The 26,935-nt window shown below is 35.5% G+C and overlaps 1 protein-coding gene across 1 annotated transcript in view; it reads left to right on the top strand.

The window, feature by feature from the left end:
* Positions 1 to 26,935, top strand: part of MLF1 (myeloid leukemia factor 1) — a 37,981-nt gene that overhangs the window by 7,689 nt on the left and 3,357 nt on the right. Inside the window, exons 2-6 of the mRNA XM_030760959.2 lie at positions 10,471 to 10,618; positions 20,313 to 20,396; positions 21,491 to 21,619; positions 23,648 to 23,807; positions 25,387 to 25,525. Of these exons, the coding sequence (XP_030616819.2) occupies positions 10,471 to 10,618; positions 20,313 to 20,396; positions 21,491 to 21,619; positions 23,648 to 23,807; positions 25,387 to 25,525 (660 nt within the window). The remainder of the gene's footprint in view (positions 1 to 10,470; positions 10,619 to 20,312; positions 20,397 to 21,490; positions 21,620 to 23,647; positions 23,808 to 25,386; positions 25,526 to 26,935) is intronic.

The raw sequence follows: 26,935 nt of genomic DNA, 5'->3' as shown, positions 1-26,935 counted from the left end.
AGGGAGATACATACACCAAATTCTGATTCCTTAATTGTAAACTAACTTTTGATCTTCATGTCTTGATTTGGGAAACTTGATTTTGGGAAACTGTTTCTGCCCTCTATTCTCATTGTGTGCCATTGACCCACTTAATTTTTAAATTGTCACAACTTCCGCATAGTACCAGTTGCCTATAATTCTGCTAAAATAGTGATTCTCAAACTTTTAACAGGTGGCAGGTCTAGGAATAGTAGTCTGTTAAAGTTTCCGTGCCCATCGCTCCTATTAATAAGACAAAAATCCAAAACTAAAAATTCTGTAAGAATTCATGGGAAAATTATTTATGATATTTTTCTTCATTGTGTGTATAATATCTTTACTTGATTATTTGTAATATGTTAGAGTCTGTTTTTAGTTGGAAAGAATGAAATATGAATAATCTCTAAATAAACCTAATGCTCTAGTGTCTTCAGTTTATCCTATTTCCTAAATGAATTTAGTACAAGTACATTTCTGTAGTTAATACTGAACGTTCAACTAAAGAGACTCTTCATTCTCAGAGATTCGGTTACTAATTTGGTTAAGAACAGTTTAATTTTTGGATGCCTGTTGAAATTTTTGTGTTCTGTTGCATTAAGAGCATCCTCAACCTGCACACACTGGAGAGCACTTTCCTTTTATGACTTTGCATAAAGTTTGTCAGCAGGAAGGAGGCTGGAAAGTAGTCAGAGCAATGTCCGCAAGTGGATTGGTGTGTAAAGGACAAGGGAGTGACAGTAGGAGAACAAATGAAGAAGTAAGAGTACCGACATGTTACAGTTTTTAAGAATATGGATCAATCATCCAGACCAGCAGTGGTCCTAATGCAGGGGTGGTTGAAAATTATCGTTTCGGTCAGGTATGCAGAGGACCTGCTATTTGTCATTCATAAATATATTTTTTTCTCTACTTAACCAGTTTCCTTTAAAACAATTGATACTGCACAAGAGTAAACAGATCTGTAGAACAAAACAGTCAGGAAACACTCTCATAAACAGCCTCCCTATTAGATATATTTAGAGAATACTTTTTTTATTTTTTATTTTTTTATTTTATTTATTTATTTTTTTGCGGTACGCGGGTCTCTCACTGTTGTGGCCTCTCCCTTTGCGGAGCGCAGGCTCCGGACGTGCAGACTCAGCAGCCATGGCTCACGGGCCCAGCCGCTCCGCGGCATGTGGGATCTTCCCGGACAGGGGCATGAGCAATTCTCAAACACTGCGCCACCAGGGAAGCCCTCATCTTTTTATTTTTTATTTTAATACTTTGTAATATCATCACATGTACCTGGGAAATGGCACTGCTTTCTGAGTAGAAGACTATAATTGCTGGAAATCCTTTATACAACTTAAAAACACTCACCTTTACACCAGTTATTGTAGAATCAATTTAATCATTTGAAACATTCGACATAAATTTCTACATTCAATTTTCAGAAATTATGTTCAAGTCGAATTAAGGCAATAAGACTTCAGAACTACACAATATTTTTTGGAGTAAAGTTCTGTCTTAGCATATAATTAAAACTAATGCCTAACTGAAAACAGATGGGAAATATTAATTTATTGAAGTAAAAAACTTAGTAACATCTTACCATGAATACCAAAATTTGACAAGCTTTAGGGTTTTCACAGAAATAAATTGGTGTACTTTATTTTACAGCATTTTAGTGGGAGTAGAACTTTTGTAGAACTTTTTTCCCATTTCAATTTTCCATGTTTACACATGCACTATAAGACTTTAAAAAATGAGGAAAATCTCTTAAAATTTAATAACATCCAACATCCAGCAATTAATACCTTATTTTATAAAGTATCAAGGTGCTTTACATTTTCAAAAATGTGTTTTTGGAATGTGTAAAACATGCTTGTGGCAAAAACTCAAAAAGGTACAGAAAAGTACATAATTAAAAGACCCCTCCTCACAACAAAACAAATATAGTTAACACTAAACTGTACATTTAAAAATGGGAAAACTCATTGAGCTGTACAGTTGTGATTGATCTGTGCACTTTTCTATATGTGCTATACTTCAATAAAATAATTTAAGACAAAAAAAGACCCTCCCACCTTTGGCCCTCAAACATCTAGCCACCCTCTCAGAATGCAACCACTATGACAGTTTGCTGCATAGCCTCCTAGGAATATATTCTATACATTTATAAGCATATGTACATGAATTTTTAAAATATAAATGGAGGTATACTACATATCTTGCTAATCCTTCTATATCAATACATAAATATCTGCCTTGCACTTTTAAAGGTGGCATTATATTCCATCTGAATGCTTTTAAAGTGCTGAAAAGTCTTCAATGGCTCTTTTCCTATCCTTTTTTGGTTATTGTTCCATCAGTCAGTCCAGAAACATCTGTGGGCCAGATAATTTTGTACAGTAGAGGGAGCAAGAGAGATGTGTCCCCTTTCCTCAAGAAGCTTCTAATTGGGCAGAAAAGACAAATAATATTTTCTGTATGATATTCTATTTTCAAATGTCTTTGTTTTATAAAGAGGACTAACACAAATAGCAAGACTTTATTTTTAACTTAAATTAAAAAAAAATTTCCCCTTGACTCCCTATAATGGTAACCTATGCCTTCCCTTCAAGGGAAAGAAAAGAAAGTAGAAAAAAATATTGAGGAGTACATAAAAGAAAGATAATAAAATAGTTGAAACAGTCAGCACTGTTCAGACATGCTGCAATGGGATTAAGGCTGACGAAAATAAAAGGAGTAAACCTTCCCACCTACGTTGATATTGTGGAAAACGAAATCTAGTCTAGCAACTTGAAGCAGAAAATGATTTATTACAGGGCATTAGATGGCTTAGAGAATCACTGTGATGGCTGAAGAAAGAGACTAGGTTAAACTTTCAGGAATGACCCTCAAAGTCCCATCACATCCAGACCACTGGGGAAGCAACTGCCACTTCCCAAGTTAGGGATCACTAAATTGGGAAGCTGCTGCTACTCCTAACTCCAAAGCCATTGTGTACCTGCTAGCAACCATATCAGCGAAATGGATTTCACTTCCTGTCCCCCAATACCCATAAAGCTCTAGTGATGAGACACTCTGAGTTGCTAATACTGCTACAGAAAAACTACGTAGCTCTGTGATCATGTTTACCAACAAACAGAAGTAATAGTACATACAGACTCTCCCACATCTCTACCTTCCAGTTATCCATTGTCCATAATTGGCAGAACCTAAATCCAGAATCTTAGCTGCAGTGGGGTCTAGGAAATTAAATTTTACCTTTTGAGCTTCTGCAGTATAAAAAGGCACATTAAAAGGAAGTTGAAATGATTGAATGCCAATCTGTCTTTTATATCCTCTTCCCCTTCCTCCAATCTGTAGCTCCCTTCCAACCCCAACGTCTTTTTCTCCTTTGTGTTGCTATTTTAAAGCAGGTAGGTGAAAATAACTATACATGATGGGGAGGATTAAAGTCTACAGTCACGCTACACTCCCCTCATTTCCTTTTTAGGGGGATAAATTATTGCTCCCAAGGTACTCCTTTGCTGATCTGTGTCTCAGGAACGAAGGAAAAAGAAAATTATAAGATCTAGAGATCTGCTGTATAACATTGTGCCTGTAGTTAACAGTACTGTATTGTACACTTAAAATTTTCTTAGAAGGGTAGGTTTCATAGGAAATGTTCTTACCACAGTAAAAATAAAAGAAAATTGTAAAAAGCTAGAGAAGCTAATTTAATAGAAGAAAGAGAAAGTAGTCCATTAGGCCTTGGATTGAAAGGGTTTGGGGAGGAGGTTAAAACAGGAAATCTCAAATACTGAACCAAACTGTAGGACTAAGCACACATTGCAGCTTCTCCCTCCTAATTCAGATCTATAAACTCACTTAAAATACTTTTAACCACTCACGTCCCTGCATCCATTTATTTCTTTATCTTGTTCAAAATATGTAAATAACTGCAAACATTTGAGGAAAACTAACATCATGAAAGACAGAAGCTACACTAACCAAACAGAAGAACCAACATTTAAGGAAACAAAACTAATGAAACAAAAAAGACTATAGAATGTGAGATTAATATCTTCAGGAGACCTTCATTTCTAGCATAGCCAAGAAAGCTCCAGTTGTACCAACCCTCCTTCAGATAACAGTATAATGCCAGAATAAAACACAAAAACAGCTTTCTGTAGAAGGTACTGGAAAATGACCAAAATCAGACATACACTGGAGGTGACTCAACAGTTGGAAGAAGGGAAAGCAATGGTAGCCTATGGGTAAGCTTGATCTGTGCTATGTAGGGGTGGCTAAAACTCTGATAGAAGACTTGAAACTGTCTAGCTAAGAACCAGGCTCAAAGTTCAGTGCAGCCACAGTCACAGGAAAATGAGGAGTGAAGTCCCAAAAGGGGAGAGAATCAGAGAGGGTGATCTCTAAGAACTGTTAATAAATTCTGCACAAGCCTCCATTTGAGCCTTACACCTGTATACGTGGGAGAGACATAAAGCAGTTCAGCCAAGGATAAAAACAATATTGAGAATTGAGCTGCCACTCAAGAGACAGAATTTTAATATTAAGGCCAGCCAGAATAACTGCCTGCTTAAAACAACAACAGCAACCCACACTACTCCTGAATATAACAGATATATAACTCCCAAACATAATAGCCACAATTTACAGATACAATCCAAAATTACTTGACAAAAAAAAAAAACAAACAAACAGGAAAATGCGACCCATTCTCCAGAGAAAAGATAATCAATAGAGATTGATCCCAAACTGATCCAGATGTTGGAATTAACCAAGAAGGATTTTAAAACAATTATTATAATTTTACTCAATGATGTAAAGGAAAATATGTTACAATGAATGAAAAGGTATGAAATCTCAGTGGAGGAAGAGAAATTATAAAACAAAAACAACCAAATAGAAATTCTAGAAGTGAAAAATGCAGTATTTTTAGGAAAAAAATTCACTGGATGGGCATAAAGATGGCCAACAGGTACATGAAAAGATGTTCAACACCCCACTACTCACCAGAGAAATGCAAGTCAGAACCACAATGAGATATCACCTCACATTCGTCAGAATGGCTGTCATTAAAAAGCTCACAAATAACAAATGTTGGCAAGGATATGGAGTAAAGGGAACCCTAGTACACTGTCAGTGGGAATGTAAATTTTTGTAGCCACTGTGGAAAACACTACAAAGTTTTGTCAAAAAAACTAAAAATAGAACTACCATATGATCCAGCAATTCTACTCCTGGGTATATATCCAAAGAAAATGAAAACACTAATTTGAAAAGATACATGTATGCCAGTGTTCACAGCAGCATTATTTATAATAGTTAAGACATGGAAGAAACCCAAGTGTCCATCAACAGATGAATGAATAAAGATGATGTGGTATATGTATAATGGAATAGTACTCAGCCATAAAAAAGAATTAAATTTTGCCATTTGCAACAATATGAATGGACCTGGAGGGTATTATGCTTAGTGAAATAAGTCAGACAGAGAAAGACAAATACTGTATGTTATCATTATATGTGGAATCTAAAAAATAAACAAATGAAAGACTATCACAAAACAGAAACTGACTCACGGATATAGAGAACAAACTAGTGGTTATCAGTGGGGAGAGGGTACAGGGGAGGGGCAAGAGAGGTGGGGAGAGGGGATTAAGAGGTACAGACTACTATGTGTAAAATAAATAAACCTCAAGGATGTATTGGACAACACGGGGAATATAGCCAGTATTTTATAATCACTTGAAATGGAGTATAATCTATAAATATATTGAATCATTATGTTGTATACCTGAAACTAATATAATACTGTAAATCAGCTATACTTCAGTAAACACAGACTTATTTGGATAGAAATGGGCAAATGTTCAATAATTGCTTTATCATTGTAATTTATACTCTGAGTACTTCAAAAAGTATTACAACTTCCTGGACAATAGGATGTTGAAATTGATTTTAGCCCTCCAAAGTTCAGGGCTCTATACCCACTGCCTGGCACAGGGCCTTCTATATAGGTATTCAGTATATATTTGTTAAATAAATGGAGACCATTTGCATCAAAACAAGCAGAAATTGAACTACAGTCCCTGATAAAGTGGTTGAAGAGGACAGATTATAGTGTTTATTCATTTGAGGTCCTTGGAACATCTGCATTAGGGTTACTTGAAATGCTTGCTGAAATGCATATTGCTGGGCCATGCTCCAGATATACTGAATCAAAAATCCCTGGGCATGTGTCTCAGGAATCTGCATTTTAATGGGTACCTCTGGTGACTTTTAAGCATGGTCAAGTTAAAAGAAATAATGCACAGAGGGCAGGGAAAAGAAGACCAGGTAAAGCCCAGAGGAAGTATGTCTTTAGGGGGCAGTGCTTTTCAGCATTTTAACATCATTTACAATTAGAGAATATTTGCAAAGCACCTTGGAGTACAAAGGAGGAGAGACTGATAGAAGCTGGAAGTAACCAGCGCCAGGGACTTTGGCAGGTTCAGGCCCCACCTGGCTGCCGCAAGGATGAGGTATCAACATTTTGACACATCAGTAATCTATCTGTGACACTAAAGAAGCTCCATCAAGGGCGAGAAGGAAAGGAGAATTTAAAGGAGAAATTTATCAAACAAGGCTGAGAACAGTGCATTGCCCCCAAAGTTCCAGATGCTGCGGAGAATTCAAGGACTAGGGATGACCTTTGAGTTTCAGTAATTGGAAGGTTAAGGGAATCATTGGCGTTTTATTGCAGAGGTGAAGGGAAGGAAAAGGCATTTGTAAAGAAATAAAGGAAATGAGCTACAAGGAAGTAAAGGACACAAGTACAGATGACTATTGGAAGATTTTAAGTGCTAAAAGAAAGGAGACAGTAGCTGGAAAAGTATCAGGAAAGGGTTTGGGGGAAGGGGGAGGCAAGGTATAACAGAAGCCTTTCTTTGGTACTTTAAGAACAGAAGGTAGTTTGCATTGGCATGGATTTCATAAATTACTTTTAAAAAATTGTAATTATTTAGTGGTCTAATAAAGGACCTCAAAAGTCCCCTTGAATTATAAGAAGAAATAATAGTTACAAATCAGGCCATTAGTCAGAGAGAATGCTGCCACTGGGGTGGATACTTCTTCAAGAGCTGATGCTTTCAGAGCTGATGTCTTTTGGCTTGTCCTAATTCAGGTTCAAGTTCTTTAATCTATTGTCTTCATCATCAGTCATAGAAATCCCCTTCAGCACACTAGTGCCAGGTTAATCACAAGCTGTATTTTATAGCTTTTCAATCTTCTAAGACTATTTTATGCAGACTGACAGGAGCAATTGGAAATTGCTTTAAATAAAGTGATTTTAGGAATGTATTTGTGGTAGACAGAATAATGCCCCCCTAAAGATGCCCATGTCCCAATCCCCCAAAACTGTGAATATGTCATTTTGCATTGCAGGGGGAAATTAAGGTTATAGTTGGAATTAACTCTGTTAATCAGCTAACCTTAAAATAGGAGAATAACCTGGATTATCCAGGCAGGCTCGATTTAATCACACGAGTCTTTTAAATATGGAAGCCTCAGGGAGAGATTTGAAGATGCTATGCTGCAGGTTTTGAAAATGGGGAAAGGAGCCATAAGCCAGGGAACACGAGCAGTCTCTAGAAGCTAGAAAAAGGCAACTGATTTTCCCCTGCAGCCTCCAGAAGGAATACAGCCCTGCCAAGACAATGATTCTAGCCAATTCTGGTCTTCTAACTTCCAGAACTGTAAGAAAATTAATTTGTGTTGTTTTAAGTCACTAAATTTGTGGTGACTTGTTACAGAAGCAATAGTAAACTAATATAATATCTAAGTTTTAAAATCTTAATTTTAAAACATAAAGTCTCACTTCTCTGTCAGACCAGAAGTTCCTCCAGACCAGTAATCAACCTTTATGCTTGAGGCACAATATACAAAATAAACATTTGTTGAACTTGAACCTGTATATCATATTGTCTAGCCACCATTTCTTGGGAGAGTTGCTTACTGTTCTTAAATAAAGTTTCCATTCACCTGGGAGCATGCTACATAGAGAAGCATTTCCGTTGCAGTCAGTACCTGTAGTTCCGAACTTCTTCCTTAGTGACCTTTGATTGACTCTTATTTATTAAATATGAGCATTGAGAACCATAGCTATGTTATGAATACCATAAAAGATAAAACATTATTTTTTAAAAAACAGGTTTTTTTTGTCTTAATGTTATGGAGTTGTGAGGGTTCTTTATATATTCTAGACATCAGGCTTTTATTATATATGTCTTGTAACTACTTTTTCCCCCAGTCTTGGACTTGCCTTTTCATTTTCTTAACATCAGCTTACTGAGCCACACAGCCAGGATCCTTTGTTAGGTCTTCAGTTTTCACCAGACTATGACCTTTGCATGGAAATTTTATTTCTGACTTAGTTTTCTACCTCTGCCTTTCATCTTTAACTAACTCCAACTCCTATGACATTTTACATATCTCCATAAGCGTCTTTTGTTTTTAGAAGATGAGGAATAAATAGAATACAAGTTCCGTGGCTTCTTGTACCTCAGTTTCAACTGCTCTAGAGTAAGACCACCTATCTAAGAAACCTATCTAAGAAACACCACCCTCAGTTGAGGTTTGTTTTATGCCATAGAAGCTTATATATATATTCATACCATCCCAAACATATTCTCAAAACTTGGTGAAAATCTATAAAACATTTTCTCATGATGCAGGAACAGACCTACTTATTTTTATAGATTTGTATTCATTTCCTTCCCAGTCATTAGATGAAACTACCAAAATTGACAGAATAAGGGCAGTTTTAAATGTGTTATACACTGCTCTTTGGGATGTAATATGTATTAGTTATCTATTGCAGCTTAAAACAAACATTGATTATGTCATAACTTCTGTTGGTTAGGAATCTAGGAGCAGCTTAGTGGTGCCAACTCGGGCCCTGTTAGGCTGCAATCAAGTTGTGAGTCAAGGCTGTCGTCATCTTAAGGCTTGACTGACGGAGAATATACTTCCAAGTTCCTTCACGTGGCTGTTGGCTGGTCTCAAAAACCTGCCCCTAAGCTCACTCATGTGGGCCTCCCCACAGGGCTGCCTCATAGTGTGGCAGCTGCTTCCTGCAGAGTGAGCCATCATGCTAAGAGAGCACACAAGCAGAAGCCACAGTCTTTTTAAAAACCTAAGTTTGGAATTGACATCCCATCACTTATATTCTATTAGAAGCAAGGCTGTAAGTCCAGCCATACTTAAGGGGAGGAAGGGTTTACATGAGGGCATGAATACCAGGGAGTGGTGATCATTGGGGCCATCTTAGAAGCTGGGTACCACACATATAAATTAGTGAGTTCATTGGTTCATCAGAGACTAGATAATCAAGTTTATAATATACCTAACTGAAATTAAGTTCAGTAATATTAGAACATTTTGTAAAAAAAAAAAAACTACAAATAAATCTCCCATGTTAGAAGATGTAAAATAAAAATGGAAGCCTTTTAACTTTAAGACAGGAAATTTAGAAGGTACGGTAGAATAATCAACACAATTTACTCTTTTATACGCTACTCCCCTCAGATTGTCCACTTCTGACTTTCTATTAGAATTCTTCCCTTCATGTTCTAAATTCTACTTATTCCTCATCCTCTAAAAACAAAAGACGCTTATGGAGATATGTAAAATGTCACAGGAGTTGGAGTTAGTTAAACATGAAAGGCAGAGATAGAAAACTAAGTCAGAAATAAAATTTCCATGCAAAGTTCATAGTCTGATGAAAACTGAAGACCTAACAAAGGATCCTGGCTGTGTGGCTCAGTAAGCTGAAAATGTAAGTTAAGTAAGTTAAGAAAATGAAAAGGCAAGTCCAAGATTGGGGGAAAAAGTAGTTACAAGACATATATAATAAAAACCTGATGTCTAGAATATATAAAGAACTCTTACAACTCCATAACATTAAGACAAAAAAAGCCCTGTTTTTAAAAAAATAATGTTTTATCTTTTATGGTATTCATAACATAGCTATAGTTCTCAATGCTCATATTTAATAAATAAGAGTTAAAAAATAAACAAGCCAGCATTCTTTATTAGCTCTCACTAGAATGTATGTAGACTGCCCAAAGTGGCCTCTACCTAGTAGCAATATTTTTCAGTCCTTTTTTGCCATTTCCTTTAGTGCTGGCTTAAGCTACCTGAGATGTGTTACTTTGTGTTTATCAATTTCATACAATGAGATAAATAAAGGTATATTTTTACTATTATACATAAGTGAATTATGGTAGATAGCAAACAACAGATTTTGTATTCATGAATAGTGGGTCTTTATGAGATAATTCTATTCTCCTAAACGCTTCTTTTGTCTCTCTAACAAGCATATTAGCCCAAAATCATTCTTTGTGGTATTAAGCTGCCTACTTACTATTTAAATTCCAACACTTACTCTTACATGATTATATGTATTTTCAACAGTGAGTCTTTTATGGCACACCAAGAAAGCATGCGACAGATGATGAGAAATCTTTCTGAACCTTTTGGAAGAGACCTGTTCAGCATCTCTGATGGCAGAGGAAGAGCTCGTAACCATACGGGACATGAGGATGGAGAAAATTCCTTGACTGTAAGTTCTTTATTTTAAAGTTAGTAAAGAAAAGTATTACAGAAGAATATATCTCTGACAACAGGATATGACTAATATTTATGTTATAGAAATAACTTATGTAAAAGGAGGGACCGGTTGGAAACCTGAGTTCTTTAACAATGAATTGTTAATTGTATAGAATTCCACTGTGCTACTAAAACTTTTAGCACCATAAAGTTATATATTACAAGCCAAACTTAAAACATTGTTTTCCATATGTATATAGTTTTTTCCTCACCTCATCATTTACTCCCATGTCTTACATTAGAACAGGCAAGGAAATATCATTGCATACAACACTTTTTTTTCCCACTTTAAAATAAAAAATGATAGTATAATGCTTTATCTCTATTGGACCAGGAAAAACCAGTCTTCTGCGTGGCTACCTTGGGCCTTCAAAACTGAGATTAACTTTTAATTGTATTCAAAAGCCTTGCAAAACTACAATATATATTCAGAAGTCTTGTCTGAGAGCAAAACTAAAAGGTTACAAACATGCTCAACTCAAAAAAAAAAAACCAAAAAAACGGGATATTTATATACCTTAAGTATCTTCTTTTCTGCTTATTTCTATTGCTTCTTCAGCCTCAGGAATGGCAGTTCTAGAACAACAAATCCACAGGAGTTTCTTTCTAAAAGATAAATCTCTGCAATAGAAATGTAGATATTTGGAACTCAGTAAACATTTTGAATTGGTCAGTTGGGAAACTTCCCGAATCTTCCAGGAAAACATTTTCATATTTTCTATTTGCAGTGGTCTTAAATAGAGCAAAATGTTTCAAATACTCCTAAGACGTTTGATGGATAACATTGCATTTGCCATTTAAATGAAAGTAATCTTCACCTTCTTTTTCCCATACATATTATTCCAATATATATATATTAATTACATTCCAGTTATTTTTTAAATTAGTTAATGTGGTATCATTATATATATTTTTTACTGTTAGGGCTATAAATTTCCATAAAAGTTGAAAATTAAGGTCAAAGGAAAAAATTGTCAAAGAGAGCAGAAAAATCAAATATGACATTCTGAAATTTTATCTTTCACATGAGCATTGAAGCATTTTATATATCTGCTATAACCACAGCAAAGAAAGAGTAGGGCTGTACATAGTGCTTTGTATTTACGTGCATAAATGAGCTACTCGTAGCCTTTGTAGAAAAAGAAGTGACAATTTTATTCCCTTGTAAGCATAGAAAGGAGATCTGTTTATAATTCAGCTATAAAGTTCTTATTGAGGATGCCTAAGCTGTAACTCTGCTGGTCATCCATTGGAAGTAGAAGTAAATGTTTCTTTCCTGGGTACTTGTGCTTAAAACATCGGAATGTTTAATGAGCTGGAATAAGAAATATATGAAACCAAATAAAGAGATAAATTTCTGTGAAACTGTAGCTTATACGATTCATAATTTAGAACTATTTGTATTTTAGCTTGCCTCATATTTACCTTGCCAATGTGGCTTGAAATCAAGTTTTGGGGAACCAAAAACACCTACACAGCTGAAGTAATATGGTTGCATAAATATGATGATTGAATAAGGAAAGTCAAGCAGGAAAACAACTCTGAATATAAAGGAAGGCCAAGAACAACATTTGAATGAAAAACTAAAATAGTTGCTACCTTGTCTGGTTTATAGTGACATAAATTAACTTTTGTGTAAGATTGTTAATCATAGATGTAGGCTAAAGTCTGTAGCATTATCCAATAGAACATTCTGGACGATGCAAATGTTCTAAATCTGCCCTGTTCAGTGTGGTTAGCCACATATGGCTATCGAGCACTTGAAATGTGCCTAGTGCTACTGAATTTTTAATTAAATTCTAATTATTTTAAAACTAATTTTAAATAGCCACACGTGGCTATCGGCTACCTTAATGGAGAGCATGATGATATTCAAATAGACTGGAAAGCTTTTAGCTTTTTTTTAAACCAATGCTGAGTAAAGTACACTAATCACCTGTATGTGAACCTATCGTCTTATGTTTTAATTTAATAAAAATCTCTTTAAACATTTTCCCAAGAAAAACTGCAGTACTCATCTACCTATTAAATAAAAAGTAAATGGTAATTTTTACTATATCAGATTTAGACAAAACCATTTCATAAAACTTTGAGTTTTATAACTTTTTATATAGTCAATACTGCTAGGTAGTATTTAGTTGCCTCTCCCATCTAAAATCAAGTAGTATACATTCTTCTTCAGTTACATTATATTGTATCAACTGTCTTAGAAAGCTAACACCAGTGGGTTTTTTTCTTGTTCAAACTATGAAAACTCTTTGCCAACCAAGAGTACTGAGCACTGTCCTAGGGCAGTTGAAGGGCAGTAGTAATTTTTAAATATAGAAATTTCATCCAGTTTTACAAGGAACATTCAGCTTCTCTTTTAGCCAAAACACTTTTTCTTTCCTGGTACATTATAATTTATACTGGTGAGATATGGCTCACCTTTTTTTCCCTAGGGTGTGATACATTTGACATATTTATGTCTCAGTATGAAAGAGTTATGTAATAGCAAAACTAAATAAATTAATTAAAAGAAAACAAAAACAAACAAACAACAGTAGCAACAGAAGGCCTGTATCCTAACTTGACTTTTCTAAGTCAGTGTCTCATAACTAGATGTGAAAGTAGAAACAGAAGTTAGAAATTGACTGCAAAAGATGAAAAAGATGGCTGCCTAGTTTGAAAAGAGCACAGTGAAGAAAACAGTAGACTTTTTGAGCATGCTGGCTGTTCTATTTGAACTTTTATTAACAGTTTACACAAACTTTTTATTCTCTTTTTATGAAGTTATAAATTTTAAAATGAGTATTTTGATTAAGTAGCGAGCCATATGCTGATGCTTTTAAGCATAGTGGATGAAAATTTATATTTCAAATAGACACTTGATAACTTTTTTCTTTATTTTTGGCCCATTTCTTGACGTTTGTCATCTTTAACAGCCCTATTAGGAGGGAAAACAGAGACACCTACAGAAGTAGAAGAAGCATCAGCTTTGCCGCTTTCCTGTGTTTGTACTATTAGCATTTTCTTCAGTTCATGATTTCTTTATTGGGATACTTTTAAGCCAGTTGTCCATTTTGAGAGGATTGGTTTGTTTAAAACTATAATTTAGCCTGTAAATTTATTTAATTAGGCAGTTTATAATTCAAGATATGACATGTGACCATTTGACAATTAGATTGAGAGATGGTGCCAGAGTCAATGTAAAATCTGTTTTTCCTTTCAGTAAAAAGAAACAGAAAGAGGAATTTTACTGGTACATCAATACACTTTGGAGATTACTGTTCTACATATACAGTATAAGTATATATCAACTGATATAACTTATAAAATTGAATATAAACACAGTTTTCTCTAGTTTTTTTGTCATAACTTACACAGGGAGAAAATTATCACAGAATAATGGTAAAACTTTATATATACCTTTTACCAAGAAATTCAAAATTTATTTTCAACATTTAAAACTTCCAAGTAATGAAAGTTTTTAATTTGTATACGAATCTAAAAATTTATTTTCATTCATCTGTACCTATTGAGAAATATAATTTATGAACTATTAATTTTGATTATTCTATCTGTTATACTTAATGTTCTTTCTCCTATCGAAGACTCCAAATATCTTTAAATATCTATGTGTGATCCTTTCTGAAGTCCATATTACTTATTCCATAAATTAGTTCTTAGGAGGTATTCATTAAATTTTTGGCCGAATATCTCTACTAATTTTTTGAAATGTTATTAATTTAGATACTTTTGATTTTTAACAGGTTAAAGGAAAGATTAACCGATTTTTTTAAAAATATGGAATAGTTGAACAAAGGAAAGATGATATAATCTTAATCATTGTACCTTATGTGTTAATTTTGGTGTGAATTTGCATTTCCTTTGAGAAATGTTTGTCTCAATCCATAGCAAATACTTTCTCTTTCAACTTCCTTTAACAAATACTAGAGTAGTCTTATTTAAAAGTGATATATGGTCCCTCTATTTGCCTGCCAGGATCCTGTCAGGCTCTACAATGAATAATAAGCAGATAACTTTAAAAATATATGTTGAATTCTTTTTGATTAAAAGGTTCTGTAATTTGGTTAGCTCTGAACTGTGTGATTATGCAGTGCATTTCTCTCTTTTTCAGAGATTGTTATATAATAAATATCATAACCAAAATTAATTGGATTTTTTTCTAGGTGATGAGTTCTCTTGTGCCTTTTGGCAGTTTTGTTAGTATGGTTCATATCATAAGACACAAACCATTTGAGCAATATTTTCTGACAAATATTTATTTTTCATTAACTCAAGCAAACTGAATTGGCATGCCCAATTTCATAATGGCTTTTTAGCATTTGTTACTGAAAACTTGTGTCATGTGTTAAATTTATCTTAGAGTGTTTCGGCCTGTGTTTTGTGAAGTAAGTAATATCAACATAATAAAATCAGTTTTCCAAAAGAAATAGTACATTTTAGTTGATGACTACTCACTTGATTTGCAAAAGGGATCCCCACAGTTGTGTTTAAAAGTTGGAAACTTCCCCAAGCTTATGAAGACTTTTCAAAAGGTGAAAAACCACCAAACTGTAGATAGACAAGCACATCTGGAAAAGCTCAGATTGGCTGCTTTCTCTAGGGCTCTATTGCCAATTCATTCATGCGTTTCCTTTCCCATGTTCAAGCATGGCTACTCTGCAACCAGCTTTTCTCCCACCCCTGTTTCTCCAGGCCTTTGGTCCTGTTTTCTGTGGCTCTAGCTTCTAACACATTAAAGGCAATCTGAGGAGTAACAGAGAATAGCATCACCTTGGAACATTTCCTATGGACGCACCTATGCTCTCATGAAAAAGTTTTTTTATTCTCTTGTGCTAGACTTCAGCCATTTCTCTCCTTAAAGTTTGACATATAACATTTGTCCTTCCTGACCAGAGTTTTTAGTGGGACAAGTGATGAAGGAAAAAAAAAACAGCTATAGCACAGAGTTATCAGTAAAAATGATCAGGAAGTTCAGCATGCTGTGGGAGCACAGGCAGAAAAAAGCCTGTAGCCCAGACCTTTTGGGATGGTGGAGTGGAGGTCAACTAGAGAACACTTCCTGAACCTTAAGGATTAATAGGAGTTAGCCAGGAAAATCTGGGAGGGGAGAAGAAGAGTGCTCAACACAGAGGAAACAGCATGTGCAAAAACCTAGAGGCTAGGGAGCTCAAAGATGTTTAAGGTCATTTGGCCCTAGGATGTGAGTTGGAGAGTGTGTATAGATGAGGATGGAGAGGTAACCAGGGGGACTTCTTTTGGCCCTGGTAAGGATTGTGGACATTATCTTAAGAGCAGGGGGAGCAATTGATGAATTTTCATCAAAACAGTAGTAGAATCAGGTTCTCATTTTTTTTTTTTTTTGCGGTACGCGGGCCTCTCACTGTTGTGGCCTCTCCTGCTGTGGAGCACAGGCTCCAGACACACAGGCTCAGCGACCATGGCTCTCGGGCCCAGCCACTCCGTGGCATGTGGGATCTTCCCGGACCGGGGCACAAATCCGTGTCCCCTGCATTGGCAGGCGGGCTCTCAACCACTGCGCCACCAGGGAAGCCCCCAGGTTCTCATTTTTTAAAGATCATTGTGCCTGCAGGGAGGAGAGAGATTAGAAGGGATCACAGTGGAGACACGGAGACTAGGAGGCTGGGAAGTATTAGTGATAGCTTCTACTCAGGTAATAGCTGTGGTGATAAAGAGAAATAATCTCCTTTGAGAAAGAGTTAAATAGGTGAATGGATAGAACTTGTTGATAAATTGGGTTGATGGATCAGTAGAGAGGGAGAAGGGAAGTATTATGCTTATTTTCGTGGCATCAGGAATTAGGTAGATGGGAATGCCACTGAGCTAGGAACAGAGCATTGATGCAGTGCAGGTATGAGGGCAGGGGTGTTCAGAAAGGTCATTTCAATTCTGGGTGTTTTGCATTTGAGGCATCTGTGGGCCGTCCAGGTGGGATTTACCTGGTAAACAGTTGGATATATGGGTTTGAGCTGAGCTAATTAGTTAACTAATTAGAGATAATTAGTTCATTCATTCAGCAAATATTTATTGAGCCCTCCTATGTGCCAGGAGTTGTTTTTAAAGTATTGGGAATTAGTAGTGAGTAAGACAGAGAATATAGCCCTGCCTTCACAGAGATTATTTTTACAGAGTGGGAAGACAGACAATAAACAACAAAATAATTTCAGATCGTCAAAGTACTCTGAAGGAGATGGAGTAATGATATAGTGACAGGTGGATGTGAGGCAGAGATTAGTTTAGACAGGTGGGCTTCTTAAGGAGGTGATACTTGAATGATTAGAAGAAACTATACTGAGAGTCGGGAGAAAACATTCTAGGCAGAGAAGAGCAGCTGTACAGAGTTCCTGAAGGCCTCAAAAGCCCACTGGAATCTCCGCTCTAATTTGTAGCTCCACTTTTTTGTCAAGGCGTTGGGCCACCCCATAGCAAGTACAGATACATCTTTCGATGGCTGATTTGATAGTGAATTGAGAAGAGACAGAATATACCCCAAACATCGGATCTTTTTCTCCTCCTCCTCCTCCTCCTCTCCTTCCTTAGGCCAGCCCTTCTGTCTCTCTTGAATTGTTCTCTCTTATACAGCCTTGATTCTCAACCTAATGTTGAAGCAAAAAATTCACAACATTTCCTAATTGTGTTGAATCTCTGAAATGCAGATTAATTCTGTTGTAGTCCTTTGCATCCTAAAGATGAATCAGTATCTCCTAAATGTGTCTTTGTTGTTCCCTACTGTGCTAAGTGCAGATTCTAAAAAGGAATTTGCTTTTTTCATCTATTTCCTATTGTAACTAGCAATAAAAACCCAGTAGAAGGCAGAGACATAAACAGGCCTTTGATGATTCTTTACTGAGTCCCAGCTTGGCACAAAGCAAAAGAATATCCAGAAGGGCTGAAATACCAGCATTGAATAACAGTGCCTTACAGGATTCAAAACACTCCTCCTGCTTGAGCAGGGGAGTTCCTTGAACTAAACACTCCTTATAATAGTAGATGATGCTTTGGGTGACACACTAGAATATGTGCTTCACTTTTTGATTCCTGGTGATTGTTCCAGTGATAAAACCCAAAATCAATAGCAGATCTTTCTAGAGCAGAGTTTTGCAGGCTTGACACCACTACTTTCACGTTGGGCTGGATAATTCTTGTTTTTGGGAGCTGTCCTATGCTTTGTAGGATGTTTAGCAGAATCCCTTGCCTCTACCACTAGATGCCGGTCATATACCCTCCCCAGCTGTGGCAAACAAAAATGAGTATAATTATTGCCAAATGTCCCCCTGGGATCAAAATCACTCCTGGCTAAGAAACTACTGTTCTGGAGGAATTCTTAACTGTTCTTCTAAAGGAGCATACCTCTGGAGGCATCAGGCTCCCCAGCTTCAAACTATACTACAAAGCTACAGTAATCAAGATAGTATGGTACTGGCACAAAAACAGAAATATAGATCAATGGTACAGGATAGAAAGCTCAGAGGTAAACCCATGCACATATGGTCACCTAATTTATGACAAAGAAGGCAAGAACATACAATGGAGAAAAGACAGTCTCTTCAATAAGTGGTGCTGGGAAAACTGGACAGCTACATGTAAAAGAATGAAATTAGAGCATTCCCTAACACCATACACAAAAATAAACTTCAAATGGATTAAAGACCTAAATGTAAGACCAAACACTATAAAACTCTTAGAGGAAAACATAGGAAAACACAAACCATATATGTGGTTTGACATAAACCACAGCAAGGTCTCTTCTGACCCACCTCCTAGAGTAATGAAAATAAAAACAAAAATAAACAAATGGTACCTAATTAAACATAAAAGCTTTTGCACAGCAAAGGAAACCATAAACAAGACCAAAAGACAACCCTCAGAATGGGAGAAAATATTTGCAAATGTAACAACAAAGGATTAATCTCCAAAATATACAAACAGCTCATGGAACTCCATATCAAAAAACAAACAATCCAATTAAAAAATGGGCGGAAGACCTAAATAGACATTTCACCAAAGAAGACATACAGATGGCCAAGAGTCACATGAAAAGTTGCTCAACATCACCTAATTATTAGAGAAATGCAAATCAAAACTGCAATGAGGTATCACCTCACACTGATCAGAATAGCCATTATCAAAAAATCTAGAAACAATAAATGCTGGAAAGGGTGTGGTGAAAAGGGAACCCTCCTGCACTGTTGGTGGGAATGTAAATTGATACAACCACTATGGAGAACAGTATGGAGGTTCCTTAAAAAACTAAAAATAGAACCCCCATATGACCCAGCAATCCCACTACTGGGCATATACCCTGAGAAAACCATAATTCAAAAAGAGACATGTACCACAACGTTCATTGCAGTACTATTTACAATACCCAGGACATGGAAGCAACCTAAACGTCCATCGATAGATGAATGGATAAAGAAGATGTGGCACATATATACAATGGAATATTACTCAGCCATAAAAAGAAACAAAATTGAGTTACTTGTAGTGAGGTGGATGGACCTAGAGTCTGTCATACAGAGTGAAGTCACAAAGAGAAAAACAAATACGGTATGCTAACACATATATATGGAATCTAAAAAAAAAAAATAGTACTGATGAACCTAGTGGCAGGGCAGGAATAAAGACGTAGACATAGAGAATGGACTTGAGGACACGAGGTGGGAGGGGGAAGCTGGAGCGAAGTGAGAGTAGCATCGACATTTGTACACGACCAAATGTAAATAAAATACATAGCTAGTGGGAAGCAGCAGCATAGCACAGGGAGATCAGCTCAGTGCTTTGCAATGACCTAGAGGGGTGGGATAGGGAGGGTGGGAGGGAGGCTCAAGAGGGAGGGGATGTGGGGACATATGTATGCATGTGGCTGATTCGCTTTGTTGTGCAGCAGAAACTAACACAGTATTGTGAAACAATTATACTCCAATAAAGGTCTATTAAAATAAATTAATTAAATAAATAAATAAATAAATGAGCATACCTCATGCTTCAAGTGTATGCCCTACTGAGCTGGAGTGGTAGGCAGCAAATCCAAGGACTGTTAGTGGAGTGAATCAACGTATATCACTTGGGTCCAAGTCTGATGGAAAGGAGGACTGATTACTCCAGAGGCAGCTTCTATCACCCATGTTGGACTGCTGGAAGGAACACTGTCATCTTATACTTGGGTTTTATTTATTTGCCTGGTAGGATATCCAGAAGGAAGAAGGAAAAATTGGAAGACTAGTCTATGCTAGAGCTGTCCCACAGCCAAGGATACACCGCTCAGTATTTAAATATTAACCAGATTATGTTATGAGCAAGTTGAATTTTATGTGTGTGTATTTATATCTTGCATGTATATATGTGTGGATATATACACATGTATGTATGCATGTATTTATAGTGTTACAACTCCCTAACCATTTGTATGTTGGCTGTTTAGGATTGTGTATGCTTCAAATTCTTCTTTAACAAATCACTTTCATTATATAGTCCTTAAATTATCTTTGCCTGGTCGATCACTGCATGAGACCCCACAGCAAAAATCAAAAAAAAAAATTTCAGCTGTTTTGGGAATGTTGATTTGCTTCCTTTGTGTTGTGCTTATAGTTAATAACATACTTCCTAATATCCTATAGCGTACAGATGTCAACCCTTTTCAGGCAATGGACCGAATGATGTTAAATATGCGAAACAGCATGCAGGAATTACAAAGAAACTTTGTAAGTACTAAAAGATTGATGAGAATGTTATTTTCAGTTATTGGTATCCTATATTATAGTGGCTTTCAGCCTTTTTCTAACCATGGTCCACAGTGATTGAAAAATATATCTTACATCATGACAGTACTTGTGTACTGTATATATTTTACACCTGAAATAAAAATTTCATGAGAAAATAATCATACTGTTTACAGCATGTGCTGATATTTTCTATTTTACTTCATATTTTAAAAATCCTGGTCACAACCTACTAAAATGATCTCAGAACCTGCAAGTTTGAAAAGCAGCGTTAATTAGACTTTCAAAATAAAAACATTCAACTTCAAAAACATTTATTCTGCTGAAGATCACTATTGTAAATGAATGTTTTATATGAATTTAGATTTTTTTATTATGTATAACTTGTCTACTTAAAAAGATTTGTAGCATCTAAGAAATTAAGTTTTAGTGTTAAAAAATAACTCTGAAAATAGAAATTTCAGGAATGATGTTTAGGTACTGGATTAGATTCATACAGTCCAAACACTTATAAACTAGTACTAATACTCTTACTTTTCTACTCATGATATTAATCAAAATAACTTGATTCAGTATGAAGACCACCCATATTATTTTAGTCATCCATTTTGAAATCTAAGGATCATTTCAGAATGTCCAAATCTAGGACATTATTAATGATTTTAGAAATGTAGCAGTTGGTACCCACAGAAGGTATAAAACTTCTTGGCATATGGCTGATTGGCTCAACATTGGCAAAATTGCACACAAAAGTCAACCACTGACTATAAAAGTATTACATGCTTCAGGGTACGGCATCTATAAATTTAAGCTACAAGTCTTTGACCTCAAAGATTTGAGGATTTCTAAATGAATCACTTATTATTTATTATTCCTTACAAGGAGAGTGTGAATTGGTACCTAAAATGGAAGGAGGTTAGGGCCTTCATGGGGGTACCATTTGGACATCATACTGATCATATATACTATCTTTAGTAGAACTTCTAGCTAGTGTTGTTACTTTATTTGAATCCTTTGACATTATTTCTTCGTATTTGACTGAACTCACTGGATTTACAATTTATATTTACCTCTAGGGTCACCTTTCAACGGATCCAAATGGACATTCGTTTAGTTCTTCCTCAGTTATGACTTATTCCAAAGTAGGAGATGAACCACCAAAGGTTTTCCAGGCCTCAACTCAAACCCGCAGGGCTCCAGGAGGAGTAAGTATTTTCTTGGAACTTCATAAAGTTGTGGAATCATAGATCACCTATATCAAATTTTAACTATTAAAATTTGACCTGGTACTGGTCAGGGGAAGGGATGGGGGGAGAAAACACAGGTCAGTGTGAAAAGCAATAAAACTAACTGTATTTATGTATTTATTTTGAGGCATTCTTTGTCTCCCCCACCTACCTCCATCCCTGCCCCAGGTGCCTTTTTTCATGTTAATATCCACGGATGTTTATTAGCTTTACATGTTGACAAAGTAAGTAGACACTATAAGAAGTCTTTGTTTCATGAAATAAATGTCTACTTTTAGTTTCTATTTGAAGTAAATGAATTTTTTAACTCATAAAATATTTCAAGTATACAGAAAGGACATAGAGAATAATATAAGTACCCCATACTCCTTCAATCCAGTTTAGTCAAATCATTAACACTTTTCTCTATTTAAGTTGTCTCTTATTTTGCTTCCTTTTTAAGCAAAGATGTTACAGATTCAGTTAAAGCTTCCAATATACTCCTCCCTCCTCCTCCTTTTCCCTTTCTCTGTCCCCCAAAGACAACCATTTTCTTATACAGGCATACCTCGTTTTATTGGGCTTCACTTTATTGCACTTCACAGATAAATTGTGTTTTTAACAAACTAAAGGTTTGTGGCAACCCTGTGTTGTCAGATGATAGCAATTTTTAGCAATACAGTGTTTTTAAATTAAGGTATGTACATTGCATTTTTAGACATAATGCTACTGCACACTTAATAACTACAGTATAGTATAAACATAACTTTTATGTGTACTGAGAAACCAAAAGAATCATGTGACTCACTTTATTGCAATATTCCCTTCATTGCGGTGGTCCAGAACAGATCCCGCAGTATCTCTAAGGTATGCCTGTACCTGGAATTTATCATTTTCATGCATGCTTTTATAATTTTATTACTTATGTATGCTTCATATACAATACAGTGAATTATTTTACAGGTTTCTAAACTTTGTATAAATGGTTTCATACTGCACGTGTCCTCTGCAGCTTGACTTTGCTCAGTAATTGCTTCTGAGATTTATTCAAGTTGATATGTGTAGCTCTGATTTCTTATTTTAACTTCTATATAAATGTCTAAAATATGAATATACCACAGTTTTTTTTGTTTTGTTTTGTTTTGTTTGCGGTACGCGGGCCTCTCACTGTTGTGGCCTCTCCTGTTGTGGACAGGCTCCGGATGCGCAGGCTCAGCGGCCATGGCTCACGGGCCTAGCCGCTCCACGGCATGTGGGATCCTCCCGGATCGGGGCACGAACCCATGTCCCCTGCGTCAGCAGGCGGACTCCCAACGACTGCGCCACCAGGGAAGCCCTATACCACAGTTTTTTAATCTATTTTTCTATTGATAGATATTAAGGTGTTTATAATTTTTCACCTATTCATCTTTATACCTGTCTGCTCGTGCAAAAGAGCTAGGAATGCTATTGTTGGATCGGAGGAGACGTGTGTCTTCATCCTTACCTAGAAATCACCAAGTTATTATCACACAGTGATTGAGACGATTAGCTCCCACAGACTTTGGTATGAGTTCCCATTTCTCCACTTCCTTGTTAGTACTTATAGTAAAGAAAATTTGGGTTTGCCTGTCTAATGGGTGACTTAAATGAAAATAGAATATATAAGTCATTTCACGAGTGCTGAATAATTAGTTGCCCTTTCTTGTAGGAATGCTAGTATGTACTCCCATCTATTAATTGTCAAGGACAGTGTTGAAGGCACTAAGTTTAATATAATTAAGTTATCCTTTGTTTTAATAATTATATTGGTTCTGTTTGTCCTAGACATTTTAATTGTAAGCAGTTCAGGAAATATCAGAGAACTATTACCATAATTTTACTACAAGTTGGTAGTGGAACTGAGTACCCATTATTTTTAGAGCAGTAGATTTATATTCTTACCTCTATAGGTAAACAGGTTCTGAGGAGTTTATAGTCTATATTTATTTAAATAATAACTAATTTTTATTTTCATCATTTTCACAGGTAAAGGAAACTAGGAGAGCACTGAGAGATTCTGAGAGTGGACTAGAAAAAATGGCTGTTGGTCATCACCTCCGTGACCGAGCTCATGTCATTAAAAAGTCAAAGAACAAGAAGACTGGAGATGAAGAGGTCAATCAAGAGTTCATCAATATGAATGAAAGTAAGTTATCAGAGAAAATAGCATTCTTCCTCTCAAAGTTAAAATAGCAGCTGTACCCATAGAACTTGGTGAATATTTTTTATAGAAACATTTTATATGATGTTTCAGACAGTTTATGAATTGTAAATGTAGAGAATATGTTATCAAAATAGTAATAAAATTGTGGTTTCAGTGTTTCATTGTAGATCTGTTTTTTATAGTGATTTTTGTTAATGTGGAGTATCATTTATTTTTTTATTTTATACTTGGAAAATGGAATCTTTTGAATTGTTTTTTAGTAAGACTATCAGTAGGAAATCGAGTTTTTATTTATTTCTGATATCAAAGAAGTACATTCGAAAAGTATAAAAAAGTATAAAGAAAATTAAAATTATTCATAACTCCAACCCCAAATAACTACTATTAATGTTTTAGTGTATTTCTTCCTAATAGTTTTATGTATTGATATATATAAACATACAATCACACATACTGTTTTTCAGAATTTGTATTTTACTATCTATATAGTTTATATTGTGCTTATTTTAATTCCCCACTATAATTGTGAACAGTCACCTATGATGTTACTTTTCAGAAACATCCTAGATGGTTACCTAAAAGTTTTATCATGAATTGGCCATAATTTATTTCAACTATTCTGTATTGTGGAGCACTTAGGCTTTTGTATAGATAAGATTTAAATTTCTGGTGTTGTTAGATAATAAATCACATATATATCAAGCAAATCTTTCCATTTCTTAGATTTTATATTCATTCTTCAACTCATTTAAGACTTCCTAACTTTTTTCATTATAGTTTTTAAGCTGTATTCATTTCCTGTTTTTAGAAAGTATTTTGAATAAAAATGTTTTATCATAGTAAAGGGTTTAAATTATATGATTTTAGAAAAAAATTCTCTTGGAGCTGGATAAAATTATTCTTATGCAATGAGATGGAAGCCACAACATCTTAACCTCTCTTTAATTTTAACCTTTGTAATTTGGCCATATTTAAATATATACAGAGTACTTCACAATAATGAACATACTGAAGAAAATTTTAGTAAAGTAACACATTATTATAAAGGCAATCTGAAAGAACACGTATTATCATTTACTTTTTGTTATTATGGAATTTAGATTACCTACTTCATAACAACATGAACTGTCAGATGAGTAATCTGTCTCAGGAAATTGAAAAAGAAGCTTGTGAGGCCAAACTGAGGACAGGAAGTGCTAGGCACAGGAGGAGTGTCCTCCCAGTAAGAGGAAGAGTAGCATCACCATGAGATGACCCAGGAAGAAAGCCTGTTAGTGTCGCTGGGTCATGGGGTCCATTGGATAAGTAATGTGATATCCAGGCAGGTGTGTGAAAAACCAGATCATCCATAACCAAATTATCAACAGGAATAGGAGAGGAACAAAGAGAAAAGGAAATATTACTCTGAGTCAAAGACCTTTTTATTTGAAGCAGTTTCCTGCTTCTACTTTAAGGTTAGGCTGATGGAAACACCAGGCTAGAGTGAAATGTGTGGGGAGCAAGGCAATTACTGACAGCTGATACCTTAATACTTACCCCTTTATTTTGATATTGGATGTAGGTGATGCTCATGCTTTTGATGATGAGTGGCAAAATGAGGTTCTGAAGTACCAACCAAGGGGACAATGGCACAATCTAGAAAACTCTAGGATGCGAAGCGTTGGTCATGAGAATTCAGGATCCCGAGAACTTAAAAGAAGGTAAAAGTTATTTCTAAACTAAGCTGTGTTTTTTAAAGACAAATTAGAAGAGAAGTTATGTAATTTTACCTCTGTTATCGGGAAGTTTTGATTAACATCCAAGTTGTTTGTATCAATAATATCTTTTGTGAAAGATGTAATAACTTTATATTATTTCTGAGTATTCCAACACAAATTTAAATTTGTATCTGAAAACCAATAGTATTTTAGGATTATATGACTAGTACCTCACTAGCAAATTATGCTTTAGACAATGGGGCTAAAATCCTCCTAAGGTAAAGCAATATACTATAATGCAGTTATTCTTGTGAAACAGATTTTCATCTGGATAGAGTAGGAGTCATACATTTTGTACCAGGTAAAGATACTGGTGTTTAGGGATATGGTAAGGGGAGAGGAACTGTAGCTAAAAGGCTGAACAAAACTTCCCTAACAAGTCAAAATTGAGCATTTAATGGTAAAAAGGTTTTTAGACCCTTGTATAATATGTAACAGTATCTGTATTAGATATCAAATATTTTGGAAGAGTTTTGCAAAAACTTTAGCCTCCTTTGGAATTACCGTTTGGAATAGCTGCGAAATATGAACGTGCTAATACCACACTTTTATAGAGATTATAGAGATTTTGACACATTTAGTATATATTCTAGAGTTACAATTTTATTTGATACTCTGGGGGAACAATTGAAAACACTACCTAAATCCTATTGAAAATTAGACTCGAGAGAGAGAGGGCTCAGCTGGCCTGAAAACAGAAATCTGTTCTAGGCTCTAAGAGAGTGGAGAATTGCTGCAGAAGGTGGAAGCCTTCCCAGAACCAACGGTCGACAAGTGGGTACCAAGTAAATTAGAAGACTTGTGCAGAATTTCATGTGCTAGCATCTTTTATTTTAAAATACTTGTTTAGGAATTTAGAGCCCCAATGTTTTCTTTATAAATCTTGCTCTCATATTAATTTTAGATAATATTTGTCTCACTTTGAAAAGTTTATTGATAAAAACCTAACAGTGCTAAGTTTGACTATGAAATCCAGGTCCCAGTTAGAGAAAAGCATGCTCTTTATAGATGATCTATAAATTTATGGCCTATCAGTGGCATTTTCTGTAAACCAGCACTGTCCAATAGAACTTTCTGAAATGATTTTTTGCAATGACGAAAATGTTAGGCATCTGTACTGTCCAATATGGTAGCCAGTAGCCCCATGTGGCTATTGAATCACACTTGGAATGTAAACAATGCAGCTGAGGAACTTAATTTTTAAATTTTATTTTATTTTAATTAATTTAAATGTAAACGATGTGGCTAGTGGCTACCATGTTGGACAGCATGGTTCAACGGTAAACAGTTAAATCTATCTCAGGAAAGCAGCTGTTGCTTTCTAAAATGTTAAGTGAAATACTCTGCCATATG

Source organism: Delphinapterus leucas, chromosome 4 (assembly GCF_059928025.1).
Source record: "Delphinapterus leucas isolate spDelLeu-1000000601 "Yukka" chromosome 4, BTC_Dleu_Yukka2, whole genome shotgun sequence".
Classification (NCBI taxonomy): domain Eukaryota; kingdom Metazoa; phylum Chordata; class Mammalia; order Artiodactyla; family Monodontidae; genus Delphinapterus; species Delphinapterus leucas.
The sequence above is the reverse complement of the archived record's forward strand: the minus strand, read 5'-3'. Positions and strand labels throughout refer to the sequence as shown.